This window comes from Tribolium madens, unplaced genomic scaffold, assembly GCF_015345945.1.
Source record: "Tribolium madens isolate multiple individuals breed KSU strain unplaced genomic scaffold, Tmad_KSU_1.1 Scaffold_3;HRSCAF=73;Tcas5.2_LG2, whole genome shotgun sequence".
NCBI classification, from domain to species: domain Eukaryota; kingdom Metazoa; phylum Arthropoda; class Insecta; order Coleoptera; family Tenebrionidae; genus Tribolium; species Tribolium madens.
Window position 1 is genome coordinate 10076280 of NW_025401006.1, and position 20777 is coordinate 10097056.

General features: G+C 30.7%; 3 protein-coding genes across 5 annotated transcripts in view; all 3 read left to right on the forward strand.

Moving 5' to 3' along the window:
* Window positions 1–1161, forward strand: LOC123007705 (agrin-like). Its single transcript, XM_044403120.1, has 5 exons — window positions 1–145; window positions 200–547; window positions 602–808; window positions 857–1069; window positions 1130–1161. The coding sequence occupies exons 1-5, from the start codon at window positions 115–117 to the stop codon at window positions 1159–1161; spliced, it is 831 nt and encodes a 276-aa protein (XP_044259055.1). The 5' UTR covers window positions 1–114.
* A 1507-nt stretch (window positions 1162–2668) lies between these two features.
* The window catches only part of LOC123007395 (calexcitin-1), a 44420-nt gene continuing 26311 nt past the window's right edge, over window positions 2669–20777 (forward strand). The window contains exon 1 of one of the 2 annotated variants that reach the window (XM_044402679.1): window positions 2669–2789. The gene's annotated coding sequence lies outside the window, so the exon portion shown is untranslated. The remainder of the gene's footprint in view (window positions 2790–20777) is intronic. The other variant, XM_044402681.1, reaches the window with a different exon arrangement.
* LOC123007393 lies at window positions 18192–19917 on the forward strand. 2 transcript variants are annotated; one of them, XM_044402677.1, is made up of 3 exons: window positions 18192–19339; window positions 19393–19652; window positions 19703–19876. In XM_044402677.1, the coding sequence occupies exons 1-3, from the start codon at window positions 18560–18562 to the stop codon at window positions 19725–19727; spliced, it is 1065 nt and encodes a 354-aa protein (XP_044258612.1). In that variant the 5' UTR covers window positions 18192–18559; the 3' UTR covers window positions 19728–19876. The 2 variants fall into 2 exon arrangements, with proteins under 2 accessions (XP_044258612.1, XP_044258611.1); XM_044402676.1 differs by having other exon boundaries at window positions 19393–19917.

Here is a 20777-nt window from a genome sequence, read left to right on the forward strand (position 1 = left end):
AATTTCAAACAATTTATTTAATAGCAACTAAAACGTTTTCCAATATCTTGATGACATTCTCAAGCAGATTTTAAAAGTGAAGGTTTGCTTTTATAGAGCTGTGAAAGCATCATTATGGGGACAAAATTGTTTCTATTTTTTGCACGTAAGTCTTTTTTTAATTTAGATGATTGATTACTTAATTACTAACAAATTAAAGTTAATTTCGTTGCCCAAATTTTTGCTTCTCCTGCATCAGATGGCTGGAACTGGGAAGAAGTAGATCCTTATTTTTCTACTACGGAAAAACCTTCCACAACTCTTAGACCAACATCTACAACAGGAAATCAAAACCCATCAACTACTTCTATTCCAAATCCATCAACCACTTCCAGTCCAAACCCATCAACCACTTCACTTCCAATCCCTTCAACTACCCCTAGTCGCACATATCGTAAATGTGTTAAACGATGTCCTTCTTTAAGTACCTATGACCCTGTTTGTGGTACCGACAATATGAACTATGATCATGAAAGTAAACTGTATTGCGCCAAAAAATGTGGCAGGAGTAAGTCTGTATCTCAAAATTTGCAATTTTTATGTAAATTAAAATAATTTTTAGTGGTTGATAAGTTACACGATGGAATTTGTACACCTCCAGTAACTTCAACAATGACTACCACAAGTGCAACTCAATCTTTTGGAACTTTAAACTCTTCGTGTTTTAAACGATGCCCCAAAACAACCGAGTACAACCCTGTATGTGGCACTAATAACGTGACTTATGATAACCCAAGTCGATTTAAATGTGCCCAAATGTGTGGAATTAGTAAGTTTTTATTCCCAATGTGAGTATATAAAAAAAAAACATTTTTAGATGCTGAAATACGTAACAATGGACCTTGTTCGTCAAAACCTCAGCCAACTACAATTCGGCCAGCAACAACAAAAGCAACAACTCTTCCTCCAAACTTTCGAGCTTGCATAAGACAGTGTATTGTCTCCAATGACTACAAACCGGTGTGTGCATCAGATGGGTCCACGTACAATAATGAGAGTGAAATAATGTGCGATATTTCGTGTGGACGAAGTAAGTAATTTTTACTAAGGCTGGTAACAATATATATTATCTACACATTTTGTTTTTCAGAAGTTGAAATGGTGCGAAATGGGCCTTGTTAAAACGTTAGTTGACTCTTATAAAATTGTGCATTTTTTATAAATAATATGATGTTTGGTTGTGACTTTAAATCGTTTAAAATAACAATTTATTGAAACAAGAAAAAAAATTATTTGTTCATCTTTTATAGAAAAAAAAAAACAGTTTGAATTTAGTGGCTATTGCTACAGGTGACTTAATTTTGAAATGAGCACCAAATTTTAATTTTTACTCAAAATTTTAATTTGGAAACTCTGCTTTTTATACATTTTTAATTTGTAAAGTCTGTTTTTTTAAATGGAAATGCCAAACGTCAACTCAAAAAATCGTTTAAGAAAATTTAGAGACGAAACACCAAAAAAGAAACAAATTCGTTACACTGACAGTTTTTTGAAATTTGGAAACGAATAGTTCGCAAGCAGGAAGTTAGAAAAGGGCCTGTTAAAGTATAGACGCAATTTGTAATGCAGGTTTCCTAAACATTCTTAATTTTTAAAAAGAACCTCGGAAAGAACGCAATTAAATTAGTGTCTTGTGCATCGTTTTTGAGGAACGAGTTGAAAAAGTAACAATTTTGAAACTAAAGCTGAAGAAGAATTTATAAAATGCATCAACTTTGAGCTCATTTTAATAAATTACACAAAATTTATTGCTAATCATCATACCTACTTGTATCTATTGCTAAATAGCTTTTTTCTGTATATACATCCTTTTTCTTCAAAGTTTTTTTTTAACAAGAATCTCATTTTTGTCCACAACATTATACTTACTTGCGGTGTGTTTCTGTCAAAATTATTAGCATTGAATTCTGTCTTTAGACCTTAGGTAATGATGTTTGTCCTCAGGTATTCAATTATAGCGCTTTCAAAGAGCAAACAGGCACACAAGATTAATAAAAGTCAAAATTTTGACATCTCAATTTGAAAACATAACCATAATTTTTTAACAAAATTTCTAGGGACAAAAACAAAGAGCAAACAAAATTTGTGGCTATGGAGACAAGCTGCTACCAATTTTTTCACCAAAATTTTGACTTGGTAATTTCCATTTAAAAAAAACAGACTTTAGTTACTCATTAAATGTATTGTTAATTCTTAAAGATGTTTGCTTTGATATAAACAGAAAAAGAATTCTTTTATAAATACAACTCCTGTTGTATTGTAGGTTTTTGTGAGAATATATTTGTTGAAATTCCTGGGTATAAAATGACGAGTTAAAAAAATTTGGAATTCTTTCTTTCGTTTTTCGTCTACTTTGCTTGAATGTGTGGGTTATTACTGCATAACAGAGTGCGTAACGTAACACAAAACCACCCTTGCGAAAGCGAATTCCTATTTGGAGCGTAAAATTTGTGCGAATTTCCTGTGTGTTTATCTCGAAAATCTATTAAAGGAGATCAATAAAACGCAAATATAATATTCAAACGTGTCAAACAGATATTTACAAAAACAATACAAGCTCCGAGTTTTGCCAGTGTTCTGGTTTTCGGATCGGCAGTCCTGCGAGCTTTTAGAAGAGCGCAGGCCAGGCGCGAGGTATAAAGCTCAACCCGCAGGAAACGGCGCACACCTTCATTTGTGTTCCTGCTGTGCTACTTGTGCGTCCATCTGCCCGACTTGGAGCTAACGTCTTAAACACTAGTGAACTATCGGTAAGTACAAAGTTTCAAAGGAGCTTTTGTTTATTTTCCACCGGAAACGAGCTTTCGAGTAAACTCCGGAAAAGTAAATTTCGTCGATGCTTGCAGGAAACTTTTGTCATTTTAGTCAAAGTGAAACAAGACTTGAAAAATTTAATTGGGTTTTTAATCACTTGATTTGGTTTTCTCCAACTTTGTTGAAACTCGATAAAATCAATAAAAAAGTCTGTTTAATTTTTAACCAGTTTAATTAAAAAGTAAAAAGGCAACTTTTTTGAATGAGTGAAGTTGAAATGATGCTTTTACGGTTGCAAATTAAAGATGGACATCACAGGAAAAATCATTTCTTTCGTTTTATGTTATTGAAAAATATTTATTGCAACCCTGAATAGAATTCTAAAATATGAATGCATTTAATATTTTCAAGCTCTTACGACACTTTTATCGTAAAATTTTTACTACATATTTTCAAAGCAGTAAAAGGAAAATTCTTAACCCCTTATGCGTTTTAATATTTCAAGATAGAATTTTAAAATGATACGCAGATAGTTGCCATTAAATCTTGTTCAAATATAAATATTATATTACTTAAAAAGTTGTACAAATTTGTGGCGCTAGTAAATAAGACAATAGAAACTTGATTGTAATCTAAATGCCTGTTACTTAAACACTCGGGGTTAATTAAAAGCGGACGTATTGAAGGATTTACTATAAAGTTGATGTTTAATTAAGTTATTTATTTTAGGATATTTTCCTTGAATTGCGTAAAAGTAACGCATAATCAAGTTTAAATTTTATCAAACATTGAAAAAAATATTTAAAAACATTTTGTGTGATTGAATTGCTTTCTCAATTTATTTTTATTACAAAATCAACTAGTTTGTAAAACAACAAGAAGTCATGTCATTTGTATGTAGCCTATAAGAGTGGTAAACTTTAATTTAAAACTTTGCAAGTTTAAATTTTATGCTTGAAAAATGTTTGTTAAATGCCTGCATTAATTTTCACATGTAAGTAACTTCAGGGAAGCTTGAGTACTTTAAGCCCCTAATGAAGCTTATTTTACAAAATTATTCTCTTCTCGTCATAGAGTAACATCTATATTAAAGGCATTATTAATGTCGTAGAGGCGATATCGAAAATGATATTCCAAAGAGTGATATCGAACCTATAATCTTCTCTTTTGATCTTTTAAGTGGAAAAAGTTAAACACTTCATTAATTTTTGCGACCATATATTGTATTTTTACATTTTTTATAAAAGCAATTTTTCTTAATGCACATTTTGCATGCTAATGCATAATGTCTACGTGCAGGTAGCCATCACATCGTATATCATCCTAACTATTTTATTTTTACAATTTTTCTATTTTACTAAAGCAATTCGTTTTGCATACCTGACTTATCGTTCACTTTACTCTTGATTAAACCGTGAAAAAAAATTAGCAAAATGTCAATAACAAGAACTTGTGCCAACTTATTCTATTCAGACAGCGCACATTAGCGAATACTAATAGAGTTGCAATTTTAGGAGCAAATGTGTCTAAATTATTTATCATTCTACTGTATTTGCAACTGTTTCGATGGACACATAAATTATTTATTAATAGACGGTTCGTAACGTTATGGTTTGTAAAACTGTTTGATGTTTGAAGGTGACAAAACAAATATAGATTATCAATATTTTCTCTTGTCAATTAAGGGTTGTGTGATAAGCTTTTTTTTCTAACAAAAAGTTGTTAATGGTATATACACAAAAGATAAATTATTTAATGGATTGCTAGGTATTAAATAAAAATCAGTTTTCCGTCGTCTAGCCTATAAATATGCAAAATAGGGTTCTAACAGAAATCAATAACTAATAACCGAAGCAAAAGGGTTCTGTCGAAATAATATATTAGCGTTATCTATCACTAATGTAATTAAGTTTCTAATTTGAGAAAAAACTACTACGTTTTATCTGACCTCTTTACTTGCTGCTCACATAACAATTCATACTCTTGGGAATCTTCAGGATATGCAACTATCTCCTAGTCATAAAAGACTTCTTTTATAACTTCCGTCTGCATTGGCCGTTGTATTTTACTCTTATCTTAGCTTAAGATGGAAAATGTCAAGTCGATGACTGAACCCTTCTCTCCTGACTTATCTGATCATCTTTCTATAAGACGAATCCTATAAAACGATTTAGTTTATATACCAAATATCATAAAAGACAATTGCACAGTAAGCTGGTCATTTGTCGCGTAATGACATTTTCTTGCCTGCAAGACTCGAGAAATGCAAATCTGCTTATAAGACCTTCGAAGCGCGGATGTCTTCAGGGAAAAAGGATAATCCTCCGAACTGCTATAATCACTGCTCTAGTTTGAAGTGATTTGTAGGGATGAACACTTGGAAGCAAATGTCGCTTCTATTGACATTTATGATTAACTGATAACATCTAAATAGTTTTCTAGAACTATAATAATATAAATATAATAATAGGTTTAAAAAGTGATAAATGAGCTTATTTTTACTGTTTTTGCTAAATAAGTGCTTTCATAGTTCAAATATTTATTGATTTAATTGCTGACATGATTTACCGAGAGGCAAATAATTTGTTTAACTGACTTTTTTTTTAGAATAAGAGCTTTCCAATTAAAATATTCTCCAAGTTTAGAAAATGATAATTCTTTATGAGTCGTTCTTTTTATTGTAACTAATTAGTTTTTTTCTAAAATCGTTCGAAAATTATAATCGTTTCTAAAATTGACAAAACAGTCGGAAATTGTCTAAATTGACTAAAGTTATTTATTTTTTACACTTCTATGGATATTAAACCTCATATTTGTGAAAAAAAAAACTTTAGTACCTCGTTATGCAAATGCTATTACAAATAAGTCCTGTTATGTCGAAAGAAAAATAATTTTTCTGGAAGAGTTTTTATAAAGGCTTTCCAATTAGTTAGAAATTTAGGGAAATTTTTATGTGTTTGAACTCAGTCTAACAAATATACAAACGCACTCTTGTGTAGAAAAATGATCGAAAAGACGACAAAAGCTTCTTTGTCTCATTGTAGATACAAAAGCTCGTGTAATATTTGCATATATTTAAGGATTTAGCAATTTATTTTCTATAGATTTTCCAACGGTATGTAGGTAGATAAGATTTAAAAAAGATTCATTAAATACTTTAGAATTACCAAAAAATACACACAGAGAGTGTGGTAGCTATGTAATTAAATAATGTATAATTAAAAATACTCTGCTCTAACTACTAAGAGAGTTACAACTTTAAATTCAAATTTGCTTTGTAACTGACTAGTAATAAATTAGTGATTAATCAATTTTCTGACACATATTTATAAAAATAAAACCACCTAAAGGTTGTTCCTATGCTAATATTACCAACAATGTTTACAAAATATTGTTTTAACAATTATTAAATATTTTTCATTTTTTTTTAATTATAATATTATCGCTTGACTAATACTGGTTACAAAATTCAAGAGTAAGAAATTATGTGTAAAAGTGTCAGGAAACTTATAAATGATAAATAATAACCTACAAATAATTGCTTATTATACAGGATGCGCCAGAACTCGCGCCCCAGAGAAAAATTTCAAATAAGGTAAGATACCAGGAACATGAAAAAAATGTTTAAAAAATTCTATCTGTCAAATACTGATGATCTTGTATATGTTTTTTTACAATTATTTAGTAAAGGGACAAAAATTTTGCCAATAAAAGCCACAAATAACATTGAACAGAGTTACAATTTAAGATACAGCTTCCTTGTTTCCTCTTTTAATAGCCTATAGCAAAAAAACTTGGAAAATTATTTTTCCAACAGAAATAAATAGAGTCAAACTGCAAACTTTCAACCCTCATAACTTCGAAATTTTTATAGATAAATTTTTTTACCATTTTTTCCATGTTCCTGGTATCTTACCTTATATGGCATTTTCTCTGGGGCTCGAGTTCTGGCGCAGGGTAGATAAAAATGTACCTAAAACTTATTCACAAGGGAGAAAAGAACATTTTATGCTTTTTTTCTATTGTGATTTTACTAATACTAAAGCGACAAACTAATCATTATTTCAATAAAGCGCAGCAAGAGTGTTCTAATTTTAATTGGAAAAAATAATAAAGTAGACACAAATTTAATGGTATTTTTTTTCTAAAATGTTTAAATGTGAATATTTTTCTGTCTTTTTATATTTTTTTGTGTGTGATACTTAATTTTCATAAGAGCTAAATTTTGATTTTCTCTTATTTAAAATATCGTTGAATGTTTTAATATTTTTTAAGTAGGGAATTAATTATTGCAGATTACAACATTTCTGTCTGGTGACACCTAAAATATTAACTATGACAAAGCTAACGCATTTTAGCCACCATTTCTTATAAAGTATTACAAGTCTCGAGGCAAGTGACATTAATTCCCGTTCTCTTTCTTATAACAATATTAATGGAAGAAGGGATTTACCCAGCTTTTCGTTCTGACACTTGTCATTTATTGATATGCATTTTACAATGGATGTGAATACAAAAGAGCTAATTGTTTTTAAAATGAAAATTCTCAAAATACGTGACTTGTTTATTTATGTCGATCGGACAAAATGACAAAGTGTTTGCAAATACGACAAAAGCAAATGCATTGCAGCACAACTTCAACACTTGAATAATTTCAAGTTGACGTTCAATACGTTTTTCTTGTCGCATGGCATAACAAACACTCCACGTGGATCATCCGTTTTATTTATAAATTTTTCAGCCACCGCTTCATCATATTTTATAGCTTAACGCAGTAACTTGTTCAAGGTATTTTAATAAAGTTACCACAAAAGTTGTTGCAAAGTAGCAAAGTTTCAGCCTAAGCGGTATTCGATCTTCTCTTCTGATAATAATTTAATACCTAACATTGATTTTTCTTAAAAGTGGACGCAGAGTCGGTAATTCATTTCAACAAAAGAAACTGTTGAATTGAGGCACTTCTTTCAAGTACACTCAACGAAAAGTAAAAGCCATAAATCATGTAGGAATGAATACCAAAACAGATGTTTGCTCAACACTCATTCTGAAATTTCTGAAAGCTTCAGCGACTCGAAATACAAATTATTGTTTCATGCAAGGCAGATTTTCGATACACAAAGTGCACTAATGCTAAACGTGGAATTTTATCCAAATCAAAATTTATACTTAGTGTGCTTTTCAATTCCGGGACACGCAAAATATCAAATATGCTTTTATTTGAGAATTGTCTAAAATACAAGGAGTTAAGCTTTCAGTGTTCTAGTGAACTACAAATATGGATCGGTGCGCCGCAGAATCAAATAGGCAAAGAAAAAAATGTGAGTCTGTGCATCGATATTTGGCGCATAATGTCTATAATGGTTGGCTTCCTGCCAAATGTATTGCGTAAAATACCCCTTTAGACCTAATGTCCATTGCCGAAATTTATCAAAATATGTCGAATGCACTACTTCGGTAGGTGCATTTAATTTAAAACTTATACAAAAGTTGGCACTTAATATTCAACTTTTCAACAATCAATCAATGCCTCGACTAACCGAAAATGCACTTAGTGCAAATCCTGCCAATTTATGATACTTACAATGGCGTTTCGACATGAAATGTGGACTAATTATTATAAATTGTCTCTTGTAATTAATAATTTACAGAAGCTCCAACTGTGATTTGGTAAAATGTCCTTTCTTTATGAAAAGTCTAATAAGATTTTAACAGAGGGGAGGATTTACTTCAAGGACATTTCTTCCGGCACTCCTGAATCAGATTTGCAATTCTCTTCTTGGTGCATGTAATCAGACTGCAATCTCTTTAAATAAAAAGAAAAGGTACTCCAAAAGCGAAATTTAATACTTTAATCCGGCGTTGTTGTGGAAGCACTTTTGTAATCATTCCTGAATTTAACGTAATAACATGAAATAAATAACAATGGCGTTAATTTACCTACTGATGATTTTTGTTTTACTTTCAATTCATTTGAAATACACTTATACAAAATCGTTTTATCCAAAAAATTATGGAAAGCTGTTTGTGTTAGGTACAAGACTGGAAAGTTTTTCCTTGCACAAATATTATTTTATTCCGGAATCGTAAGTAACAATAATATTCATGTTTATATATAATTACTCTTAGATTTTTATTGATCTTGTATTTCTTGTCAAATTCAGTTCGGCCAAATTGAAATTTCCATCTTGAATACAACTGTCTTACGATGATTGTCGTGCAACTTCCTGCGAACAATGTGCACGTGACAATGTATATAGACACAACAAATTGAAATCTTGTCATACCCGCCAAAGTTGTTACAGGCTCTGTACTGTAATCACCTCAACTTGCACATATATCAGATATCAAAACAAGAAAAAAAATCAACAGTCCCAAATAGAATTTTTTTGTCAGCTCACCAATCAATATATCAAACCGAATACACATTTGTGTATTGTCACCACCATTTTTTTCCCCATAATCACAAGTTTTTTTATGTGGACCGTGAATGTTTCCGAATCATAAATTCTATCACGCACCCTGTCAAAGACGACGCAAATAACACTTCACATCATGCAAAATATAGATTTGAAAGAACAATGTTGTCGTTTGGGGGAAACACCGCAATGACCGATTTGGAGCTTGAGGGGCACTTAACAATTTACATTTTACGACCAATTTAAGAACTGGCATAAAGTGAATGAAAACCGATGATTAAACATTTGCAGTCAATGTTGCACCAAACACAATATTTTTTTAGAGAGTGAACCAATATGTGTTTGTATACTAACTATGAATTTTATTAAATATTAAATAGTAAACAAATATATTTGTTAAAGCTGTAATTATGAATGCTGTCTGATTTTGAATTTGTTTATTAGCTTTTGTATTTAATTAAGTGAAATTTTTATCCAACGAAACTAAAACCAAAAATAGAAACATTGTTGTCTAAACGCCATCAAGTGCTGCGGTAAAACAAGAACGTGATCTCTTTAAAATGAACCTGAATACGTGCATCGATTGATTATTGCAGGTCTAATAGCTTTTACAAACATAAATCTACTATAAGAAGACATTTTTGGTTAAGACCACAAACAAGACAAAGCAACTTCTAAAACTTCAAATGTAAATTTCTTTTTTATGTTCTAACTTTAATAAGACTTAATTGTCGGAATGTGTTCCTTGATTTAATTAACCAATGTTGTTTCCTGATTCCAGACTGGGTTAAAACTATGCAACTTGTGGAATAGAAGCGAACTCTTTGATATTTAAATTTAATCTCTAATTTTGTTTACTTTAAAAGCTTCTAATTTAATTTTTGATACCACTAGCGGTGTTGCTTTAATTTGCATTTCACCTTAGTTTTGCCAGGATAAATAAGAATTTATGGCATTTTAGCAACTTTGCTATTAAATAAAGATATCTTTGTGTGACCTTATACAACAAAAATTGCAAATTTTAACAAACAATTTTTGTTAACCTTCTGAGAAGTGTCACTATTAAAAAATCTAATAGTATACAAAGTGATTCTTTTAGGGCCTATATTAGAAACTTTTTAACTTCTAATGCAGATAGGAATTTGAAATTTTGTACATAACTCGTATCAACCAGTCTGAGTTCAACTAAATTATTTTCAAAATGGCTGAACTTTCGGAACTACGAGAAATTGGCGCCAACTTTGAAATATTAAATGGTAACCACTTATTTTCATTGCATTTTTGAATTCTCCTCTTTAATCTAAGTAAAATTCTAGTTGTTAGTACTTATCTGTCATAGTTTTTGACATATGTCAATTTTTTGGTCAAAATTTTTATTTGCAGGGGTTCATTCAAAACATCACAGCTCTTGACCCTTTATAAGTGATTTTTTTTTGCATTCGATAACCAAAGATTCGAAAAGTTTTCTAGAATTTTCAAAATTGTCAACTGTCAAATTGCAAGGCTAGTATGATTTTTTGAAAATGATCATTAACAAACAGCTATAACTCAGTTTTTTCAAATGAAATGACTCTATTTTCTCAACGACAATCAAAAGTACATTGATGTTGTTGTTATTGTTTTTTATTTTTAATAATTAATCACGTAGGCTTTGGAAAAATACAAGATATGACTTAATTAATACAGATGTTCGATATGTTTATCATTTTCAAACAGTCCAAAACTCGATGGTAAACTGATTGAGTGGCTTCCATTATTTCATTTGTTTGAAGATTATTAAATGCCGCCTCAATAATTGCCTCAATTCTTCGTAATTCCGGATGGGTGTTATGTAGAATAAATCTTTAATACGTATTGATCATTTTCCAAAGCCTACGTGATTGACTATAAAAATAAAAAACAAAAAGACGTTTTTCGTCATTACTTCAGAAACTGTAAGAGATGGTTATGGGACATGTTGATACAACTCCTTCTGCAAATTGATATACATACTTTCGATTGCCGTTGAAAAAATAGGGTCATTTTATTTGAAAAAACTAAGTTATAGCTGTTTGTTAAATATCATTTTCAAAAAATCATATAAGCTTTGCAATTTGACAGTTGACAATTTTGAAAATTTTAGGAAATTCTTCGAACCTTTGGTTATCGAAGGCAAAAAAAATTATTCACTTATCGCAAACGGTCCAAGAGCTGTGAGGTTTTAAATGAACCTCTGCAAATAAAAATTTTGACCAAAAAATTGACATATGTCAATTGACAGATAAATACTAACAACTATACTCTTTTTCATATTAATGTGCATCAAGTAGGTTGTAGAAGTCTAAATGCATCTTTAAATTAGAGGCCGATTCACACAAAAAGTATCATTAATGTCATTCAGAACAAATTTAATCACATCAATAATGAAAAAAATCTTTATGTTTTCCACCCTATGTTAATTAGGTACGTTGTCAATTTTAATTATTTTTGCTACCTCAAAGACTGGGGTACACATTTATTTGAGAAAATAATTTTTAGGCAAGATTGAGGTTGGAATTGTTTGAATTTTCGCATGGTTGCCACCTTAAAATGATACCTTTCAACGACTACTTCGATGCACATTAATATGAAAACGATTATAGGTATGTATATTTTACTCAGTTTGGAGAGGAGAATTCAAAAATGCAATAAAAATAAGTGGCTACAATTTAAAATTTCAAAGTTGGCGCCAATTTCTTGTAGTTCCGGAAGTTCAGCCATTTTGAAAATAATTTAATTGTCGATTTGGGTTGTGTACAAAATTTCAAATTCTATCTGATGCATTAGAAGTTAAAAAGTTTCTAATATAGGCCCTAAAAGAATCACCTTGTATAATAAAAACAGAATTACTTTAAATAAAGTCTGTAATTATTAAAATAAATGTATAAAACACCTAATGGCCGTTTTCCTCTATCCGATTTACGAGTTCATAAACTGTGCAACATAAAATGCATATTACAGTGCGAAAACGCTCCTTAAGCCTCATGCTTCTTAGAAAAGCACCTAAAAGAAGTGCAGAATTGGGGTGAAATGGGCCAATTTGGCTTTTATGGCTCGTTAACGTAATGCATTTATTATAAATAATAAGATCGAAGTCTAGTAACGATCGTTAAAATATGGTTTTCATGCTAAGGGCGATTTAATTTAAAATTACATCATGCTGAAAAATAGCTCTATTGTGTTGTGTCTCATTTTCTTTCGACAATAATTTCATTTTGGAATTATGATAATATTTCACAATTTGCTGGAGGCGCTTATGGTTTCGTTATCCAAGTCCGTATTACATAAAGGATTCAAGCTGTCCGTATAGTTTCGTCCTCGAATAAATCATCCTCATGCCCATAACTTAACAGGTAACGTCGTGAAACTTTCATGAGCATTTGTCTTGGATTTATACCGTGTAATAGATATAGTTTTTGGTCAGGAGACGCAGTGCGAATTTTTCAATTAACTTGGGATAATCGAGAGCTTAATAGCTCGTATCTGTCGATATTATAAACGGGTTTGCAAATGCAGATCGCTAATTTTGAATTTATGGCTGAATTTTTCTTTTTATATTGTTTTCTCAGTTGTGCTCAGCCGGCACTTGAAATAATTTATGGTCGCGACCCTAAATTAAGCTTTTATCGCCAAATTTACCTAATTTTAACACTTCCAAACGTGTTATTGTTTTTCTTTAGCATTTAATTATTTTAAAACATGAAATACAAGTTTAGCAGCATATTTAACATTTTCCTCCCATCTGTCAATTTTCAAATCAGTAAACAGCAAACTTTGCAACTTTTGCAAGCCATATAATGCTTTCTTTTCGGTTTGTTAAACACAGCTTTTAGTACTTTTTTAACTTTTGTTTTTCGTCACAGCAAGATTCTTCCAACATTTTTTTCTTTTTAGGAGAATCTCAGTTTTGATATACAACTCTTCATCAGCGATATTAATACAGCTTTATTGAAGTTTTATTAATTTAGGTGGATATATACTTTGCGTCGTTTTTTGCAATTTTGATCCTAAATGAAAGGGTAGACTTAATTAAAACTAGGGTTTAAAAATCCATTAATTCGCGAAACCAGTGCCGGTTCTATTTCAAGTTGATTTATAAATTTAATTTTATTTTTTGCAATTCCATCGGTGGTTTAGAGATTTAACTTAGAACAGAAAAGACACTACAAAATACAAATTTTCGAATTAATACTTCTTTAAAACATGAAACGTCCTTTAATCATTCAATAAAAAACAAGCTTTCCGCCTTTTATTTCCTTTTTAAGTCATTATTTTTAAAGCAATAAGACTTCATAAGGCGCTTATTTCTCTTTGACAACTGAGAATAATTATTTTCATCATTTGAGGAAAATGTTTACAATTTTAAGATAATTACGGAAGATTTTTCACTTTATACAAAACACTCTCTTCTGATAGCACAAATTACTTGCTAGGGTTGTAACAATTTTATTACGGTACGTGCAACATTCATTTCGGTAGTTAATTAAGACGTTGGAGCCTTAACCCACGATTTTAACATCTGTTTAATTAATTAAATATCAGAACTGGCTTGAATAATCTTATTTTGACGTATTTAAAAACAAAAACATAAAATAAAAAATTGTTGTTCAATTGCTCTAATTATTTTCCAATGTGATCCGATTTATTGAACAATTGTGACAAAATTACTAAAATAAATCCAATGCAAAACAAGCAACAGGTATGTATATACATCTACAACAATCATAATTTCATAAATACTTCCTAGTTCCTATTGTAAGAACTTAATCCGAACTAATTGGAGATATGGCTGCAATATTTTGCTCAATTTAATGTCGGAATTAAGTGCCACTGCATATCGATTCAAAGTTCACATATTTGCAAGCGCTTTATAACCGATTTTTTAATTTAAGTTTAATATTTTCAACGTGATTTATGACTGTAAATTTATTCAAGTATAAAACTTTATTTATTGTGTTTATGGTATTTGTCATAAAATGGTCATGCAACCCTAGACATATTATTATGATTCAGATTTATGACGAGTGCTCTAATTCGTGTATAAACACGTACTTTGGCTTGAAAATCCCATTAAATCTTATTGTTAATATTAATATTAATTTTGAAGCCCAAATGTAAAGTGAAATATTTATGATCAGACATTTGTGGCTTTTAACGAATTTTTTGTTCTTAGCAATCGATTTAAACTGGGGTCAATTTTCATTATACGTTGAATGCAATTTATGATTGGCTACAGCTTATCAGTGTTACTTTATCTCTCTTGCACGTTTTGGCCCCATTGCTCACCAAAGGTCTAATTTCATGCAACCATAAATATGGATTATAATTCGCAGTAAGCTATAAGTCTATTAGTTGAACGATAAACTAATACTCAAAATGCCGTTAACATAATTTCATATATCAACTTCGTCGTGAAATTCAAACACTGAAAAAACTGATTTAAATTATTTCAGGTAAGTTGTGCGGAGTTCGACTATTATTATTGTAAGTATAAATTCTGATAATAGAAAATTATTTTGACCTAATGAGCCTCGTCGTAATTTTACGGGGTGATAAAGTTATCTTCGTGTGAATTTGTGGTAATTAGGGACTTGTGTGTGACGTTAAAACTTAATCCCGAAGTAGTTCCAACATGGTAATGCGGAGGTCAGATGCTCTCACACTACTTTGGCTTGTTAGTGGTATGCAAACCACAAGATAGGAGCTTGGTTCTAATCTGATTCTAACCTAAATCTCAATAATACTAACAAAAAAAAAACATTTATTTAAAATCGATTTCAAACGTGTATGTTGTGCTATTTATCAGTTTCGTGTGCAGTAGAATTGAGACAAATGAGGAGCTCAATGCTCAATGGCATCATTTGAACAAAACTCATCCTACAAATGTGTGTTTTTCGAACAAAGGTTAAGAGCGACTGTTAGGTGGAAATAAAAAATTTATACGTTTGCTTTGTTCTCGTTTAGTTGGAAGCTAAGTGTTGACAAAGAAGAATATTAACAGTTTATACTCAAGTAGATTTAACCGGTATATTTGTCTTAAGAGTGGAAAGCCCGGCAAACAGAAAGCTTTGAGTGTGTTCATTTTTTCATTTTTTTATTCGTTTCTTTTACAAATTCAATTTTTTATCCATGGAAATGTTAAATTTTTTATTGAAATAGTATTGTATTGTATATGTATAATCCCCGTGGAATAAATATCTGCAGTACTTTTGCCACGGGTATATTTTACTTTGTTTTATTCACTTATAAAATATGATGTATTACTGTTGCATGTTCTTGGAGCTTTATCCAAAATGTTGAAACCGCACATTTCTCTGCTAGATTCTCTCTTATTATTCAGAAAGACTACTAAAAATATGAAAATTCTATTAGTTTTCCTATAACACATTCAGAAATAATTCAATTAAAAAGAAGCATTGGAAGGATGGAAGGAACGTTAATTAAAATTCATTTGTCACATACCTCGTCATTTCCCTTTGTCCAACTAATTACACTTTTCCCATAATTCGCACAATTAGTAGAAAGGTATCTACGTATAGAGCAATAAGTTATCTAAGTTTCCAGCTTTATTTTAATCTCACAGAACAACACCCAGAATGTTTGTAATTTAATTGTTCAGCCACATGTAATAAAGCAACTGAATTATGATTACGAACATACTTTTTCAGGATACTCTGAGAAATTTAAATTTAACTGACTTGCAAGCAATAAAAAGTTACTTTGCTGTAATTGTAAGGATAGCAGTGTTCTTTAATTACATTACTTGAGCCGGTTTATCAAATTTTTTTGTGATAAATGTTCTATTTGGATGAATAATCTCAAACGGAATAAGTTAAAAGGCAAATGTCATTAGTCAACTCAGTACACAATTGCTACAATAATTGTGACAATCTCACAATAAGTAATGAGATTTTTTGTCAAATTTATTATGAATATGTCTTCTTTTTCATCCTTTTTCACATATTAAGTTTGCGGGATTTTTTCAATTTTGTATTATTACGACTATAAATTTCGTCTATTGCGATTCCCATTCTCTAGTGAGAAGCAAAGAAAATTCGACGCTTTTGAACAACAAAAGTTTTTTCTATTAAATAGCTAATCAAATTTATCAAACGATACATTGGGCGTCCTCTTGGGACCATAGTTGGTAGGTTTAGGATTGTTTTGGCGGTTTACCAAACTTTAACAAGAAATAATTAACGGGAAAATTAAACTTTACCAACTTATAAATTTGTTGTTTTTCACGCATTTGGTTTTTATTGTTTTTCTTCCTAAAATGTGAAAGTAAAATCTACTATAAAAGTTTCACATACGTGTTGGGAATACATTTCCAGGACATTTTATAAACAAACTTATTTAACTCTTGCCAGGGTCATTTTAGAGTTATTCAAGTTGTAACAGAGTCGGACACTTGGGGCCAAAAAGCTAAAAAGAAAATTAACTTTCGTAAACATTAAAATTAAAACAAGTAAATTCTATTTTATTTTGCACTTACTAAAAAAATAGAGACAAGAGGAAGCAAAGTTTAGTTTACAGCTATTCTACTTAATTATGAAATTTTAAGTTTTTCTATCAATATGTGTTCAATTTTTCGTTCTATCAAACGATCTTTTGCTCAATTTTTTGTTCTGACAAGTAATTTTTTGCTTGGCCGAGTATTTTTGTGTTAAACATTTAAATAAAAAAGCCTTAATATATGATAAAATAAAAATTTTTTACATGTAAGGTGTAGTTTAATTATTACTTTAAAACTGTAAATAGAGTTACAGTAATGTATGGATAATCCAAACAGAAAGTTGGCAGATTACCAAAACTTCCAGATTATAGAGTAAATTTTCAAATCCTGCATTATGCAAACCCTGAACGTATCTTTAAGACAAAAATTAGTGAGAAAAAAAAAGACCTCATTCAAACCACTAAAATGCACTATTGAGAACCGCTGACATTGGTATTAAAAGTGATGAATGAAAACGGGGAAAAAAGTACACAAATAATGCATAATCGACATTCAAAGTCAAAAAAACTGAGTTTTTATTTGTTCGACGTACAAATGATAAGCTTACCTCATTAAAAAAAATAAAAAAGTACCTACTTACCGCGACTTTGACATTGACCCAACTTTAAACGTCAGTATTTACTCAATAAAATTCTTTCCCAATTTTGAATTTATTTTTTTTATAGCTAAAAGATTATCTGCTGATTCATCAGGTGTTAAAAAGGGATGACTGCGTATGTTTATGACCCTCACGGTCACTTATCATTACAAAAGTAGAGAAGATGAGGAAGGGGGCAAACACATTTCAATCAAACGTATATTAGGTTGCGTAAAATATACAGGGTGCGCCAGAACGCGCGCCCCAGAGAAAAAGTTATGAGGATTTAAATTTTGCACTTTGACTTATTTTTGTTGGAAAAATAATTTTCCAAGTTTTTTTGCTATAGGCTATTAAAAGAGAAAACAAGGAAGCTGCATCCTAAATTGTAACTCTGCTCAATGTTATTTGTGGCTTTTATTGGCAAAATTTTTGTACCTTTACTAAATAATTGTAAAAAAACATATATAAGATCATCAGTATCATTAAATACACATAAAAAAATGCCAAATGTCAAAAAACAAATGTCAAAATTTTGACAGATAGAATTTTTTAAACATTTTTTACGTGTTCCTGGTATCTTACCTTACTTGAAAATTTCCTCTGGGGCGCGAGTTCTGGCGCACTGTGTATATGAACTCGTATTTATAATAGAAAATTTATTTGTACATTTAATAATACTGTACCAATTTCACAAAAACAGTAATAAAATAATTACAAATAACCAAATTCATCCATTTGCTTAAATCTGGAACTTAATACCAATATCAGCGGTCCTCAATAGTGCATTTCAGTGGTTTGAATGAGGTCATTATTTTTTTCTCTCTCTAATTTTTGGCTTAAAGATACGTTTAGGGTTTGCATAATGCAGGATTTGAATATAATACGATACTCTGTGAGACACTCTGTATAATATTCAAAACAAACTGTAATTTATCTTCATCTCATTATAATTTACTACGTCGGAACACACATGAGCTTTGACCCTCCAACGATATGAATATTTTAAATACGCCTAATGTCTTTTAATATAATTGCATTTATTCGCTCTAACGTAACTTGGACTAGATCTGGGTAAGTTATTTTTAAATTACATTAATCATCTCTCATGGTACTCATCATCAAAAAATCAAGATTTATTAAAGCGAAGGCCAAAAAGTGGGAGTGATATTAACAATGATTTGTCGTCAGATATTGTAGCAGTACTAATCAGTCTTTAGTAGAAATATATCAACAAAAATGAGTGCTTCGTTATCTGATGAACAAATAAAACTTGTGAAGATAGTAGCAGAGAGTCAAGGCTTTAAAGATTATCAAATGGAAGTCGAAGCAGGATCTTTGAAAGGAGATGGCTATATGGGAATCATCAACACGGTTAAAATTTGGGATAACAGCAAAGATCTTCATCTGGTGATTAAATCAGCACTTTGTGGGAAACAAGTAAGAGAACAATCTCCTGTTAGGAAAGCCTACGAGAGAGAAATTTATATGTACACAACAGTTTTGCCCGAGTTTGAAAAACTTTTACACGAGAGGAACATCACGAACGGTTTCAAAGAAAAAGCAAAGTGTTACGGAAGTTTTCTCAAAGAAAATGAAGAATGTCTCATTTTAGAGAATCTTAAAGAAATTGACTACAGACTATGGGATCGTACAGTACCAATGAATGAAGATCATGTTGCTTTAGGGTTTGCCACTTATGGCAAATTTCACGGAACTGGTCTAGCTTTGAAACACCTCAAACCGGAAAAATACGAAGAAATTAGCAAAAACCTAAAAAACATTTTTTACAGTGAAGTAGAAACACCAGAAGAGAAAGCGAGATTTGAAGAGAACTCGAAAATCATATTCGGAAACGCATTCAAGGCAGTTGCAGGAAATGAACAAGCCACGCAAGCCCTCACTCGGTTCACCCAACAATCCGAAAAGTTCTTTGGAGAAGATATAAAAAAAATCGACAAATATTCAACAATTTTACATGGAGATTGTTGGTGCAACAACATGATGTACAAATATACGGTAAAACAAATTCTACTTTTGAGAAATTTTTCAAAAGCCGCATTGTTTTTTAGGATAAGGCAAATCCAGACAAACCTATGGATATGTGTCTCCTAGACTGGCAAATCTCCTACATTGGATCCCCAATATTTGACGTCTCTCACTTTTTCTGTGCTAACAGTTCAAAGGAAGTTTTATACAACATAGAAAAATTATTAAAAATTTACTACGAAAACTTATCGTCTACGATTCAAGAGGCGGGTTTAAATCCCGAAGAAGTTTTATCGTATGATGAACTGAAGGATCAGTGGAAATTCTATGCGAGATACGGCCTGTTTGTAGCACTGTTTATAATGAGGGTTGTTTTGAGTAAAGCCGATGAAGTTCCAGATTTAAGCAAATGTGCTGAAGAGGGAAAAGATATGTTGCAATCAATCAGTTTGTCAAAACCTTCAAATAATGAAGAAATTTATAAACGTATTACGGATATTGTGATTTTTATGGATGAATTTGGTTATTTGTGATTATTTTATTACTGTTTTTGTGAAATAGGTACAGTATTAATAAATGTACAAATAAAATTTTTATTATAAATAAATATTATATTATATTATATTTTACGCAACCTAATATACATTTGTTTAAAATGTGTTTGCCCCCTTCCTCATCTTCTCTACGTTTGTAATGATAAGTGACCCTGAGGGTCACTAAATCAAGGTTCGTTAGTCCGTAATATTTCCCAAGCTCTTATGTAACAAACAGTGACTTCACATTTTCAATCTTCTAAGTAGGTACATAAATTTATGTTTACAAAGACTTATTTTCATAGATACATATTTGTTTTATATTTATAAATAAATTTAACTGTTCGATTGTTGCTAAGGTAGCGCTGATCTGATTAGTGTTGCCATGGTTTAATCAAGGTTTAAATTCATCTCTCCGTTAAATAAGTTTCTAGAAACCGGGCCTTAGTTGTTTGAAAATCACGGCTTCAAATACTAGTAACATGTTTGTAATTTATTAATGATTTTTAATTAATCAAACACATTTTTTTTGCAAAACATACACAGTCATCCCTTTTTAACAATTGATGAATCAGCAGATAATCTTTTAGCTATAAAAGCAAATTTATCTCTACTTATTTCCATTAAATTTTCCTTTAGTAGAGTGGTAAACAATTAACAATGAGTGCACTAGCAATTTTGAGCAACAACTCATTTCTGTTCTTGATGACGCAGCTAAGAAACTCAATTAGGAAAGGCAGAGGCACTGGAGTCATTCTATTTAAAGCATAAAATTTTGATTTTGGCAAAGTTTTGCGAAATTTTTTAGCAGATTCGGATTTATTAGCTAATTTTCTTCAAAAAATGTCTCTAGTGTTATTTTTAAATGACGCACCGTTTTCGAGAAAAACGAATTTTTTTTAACCGTGCATTAATTCCAAAAAAGAACCCACGCT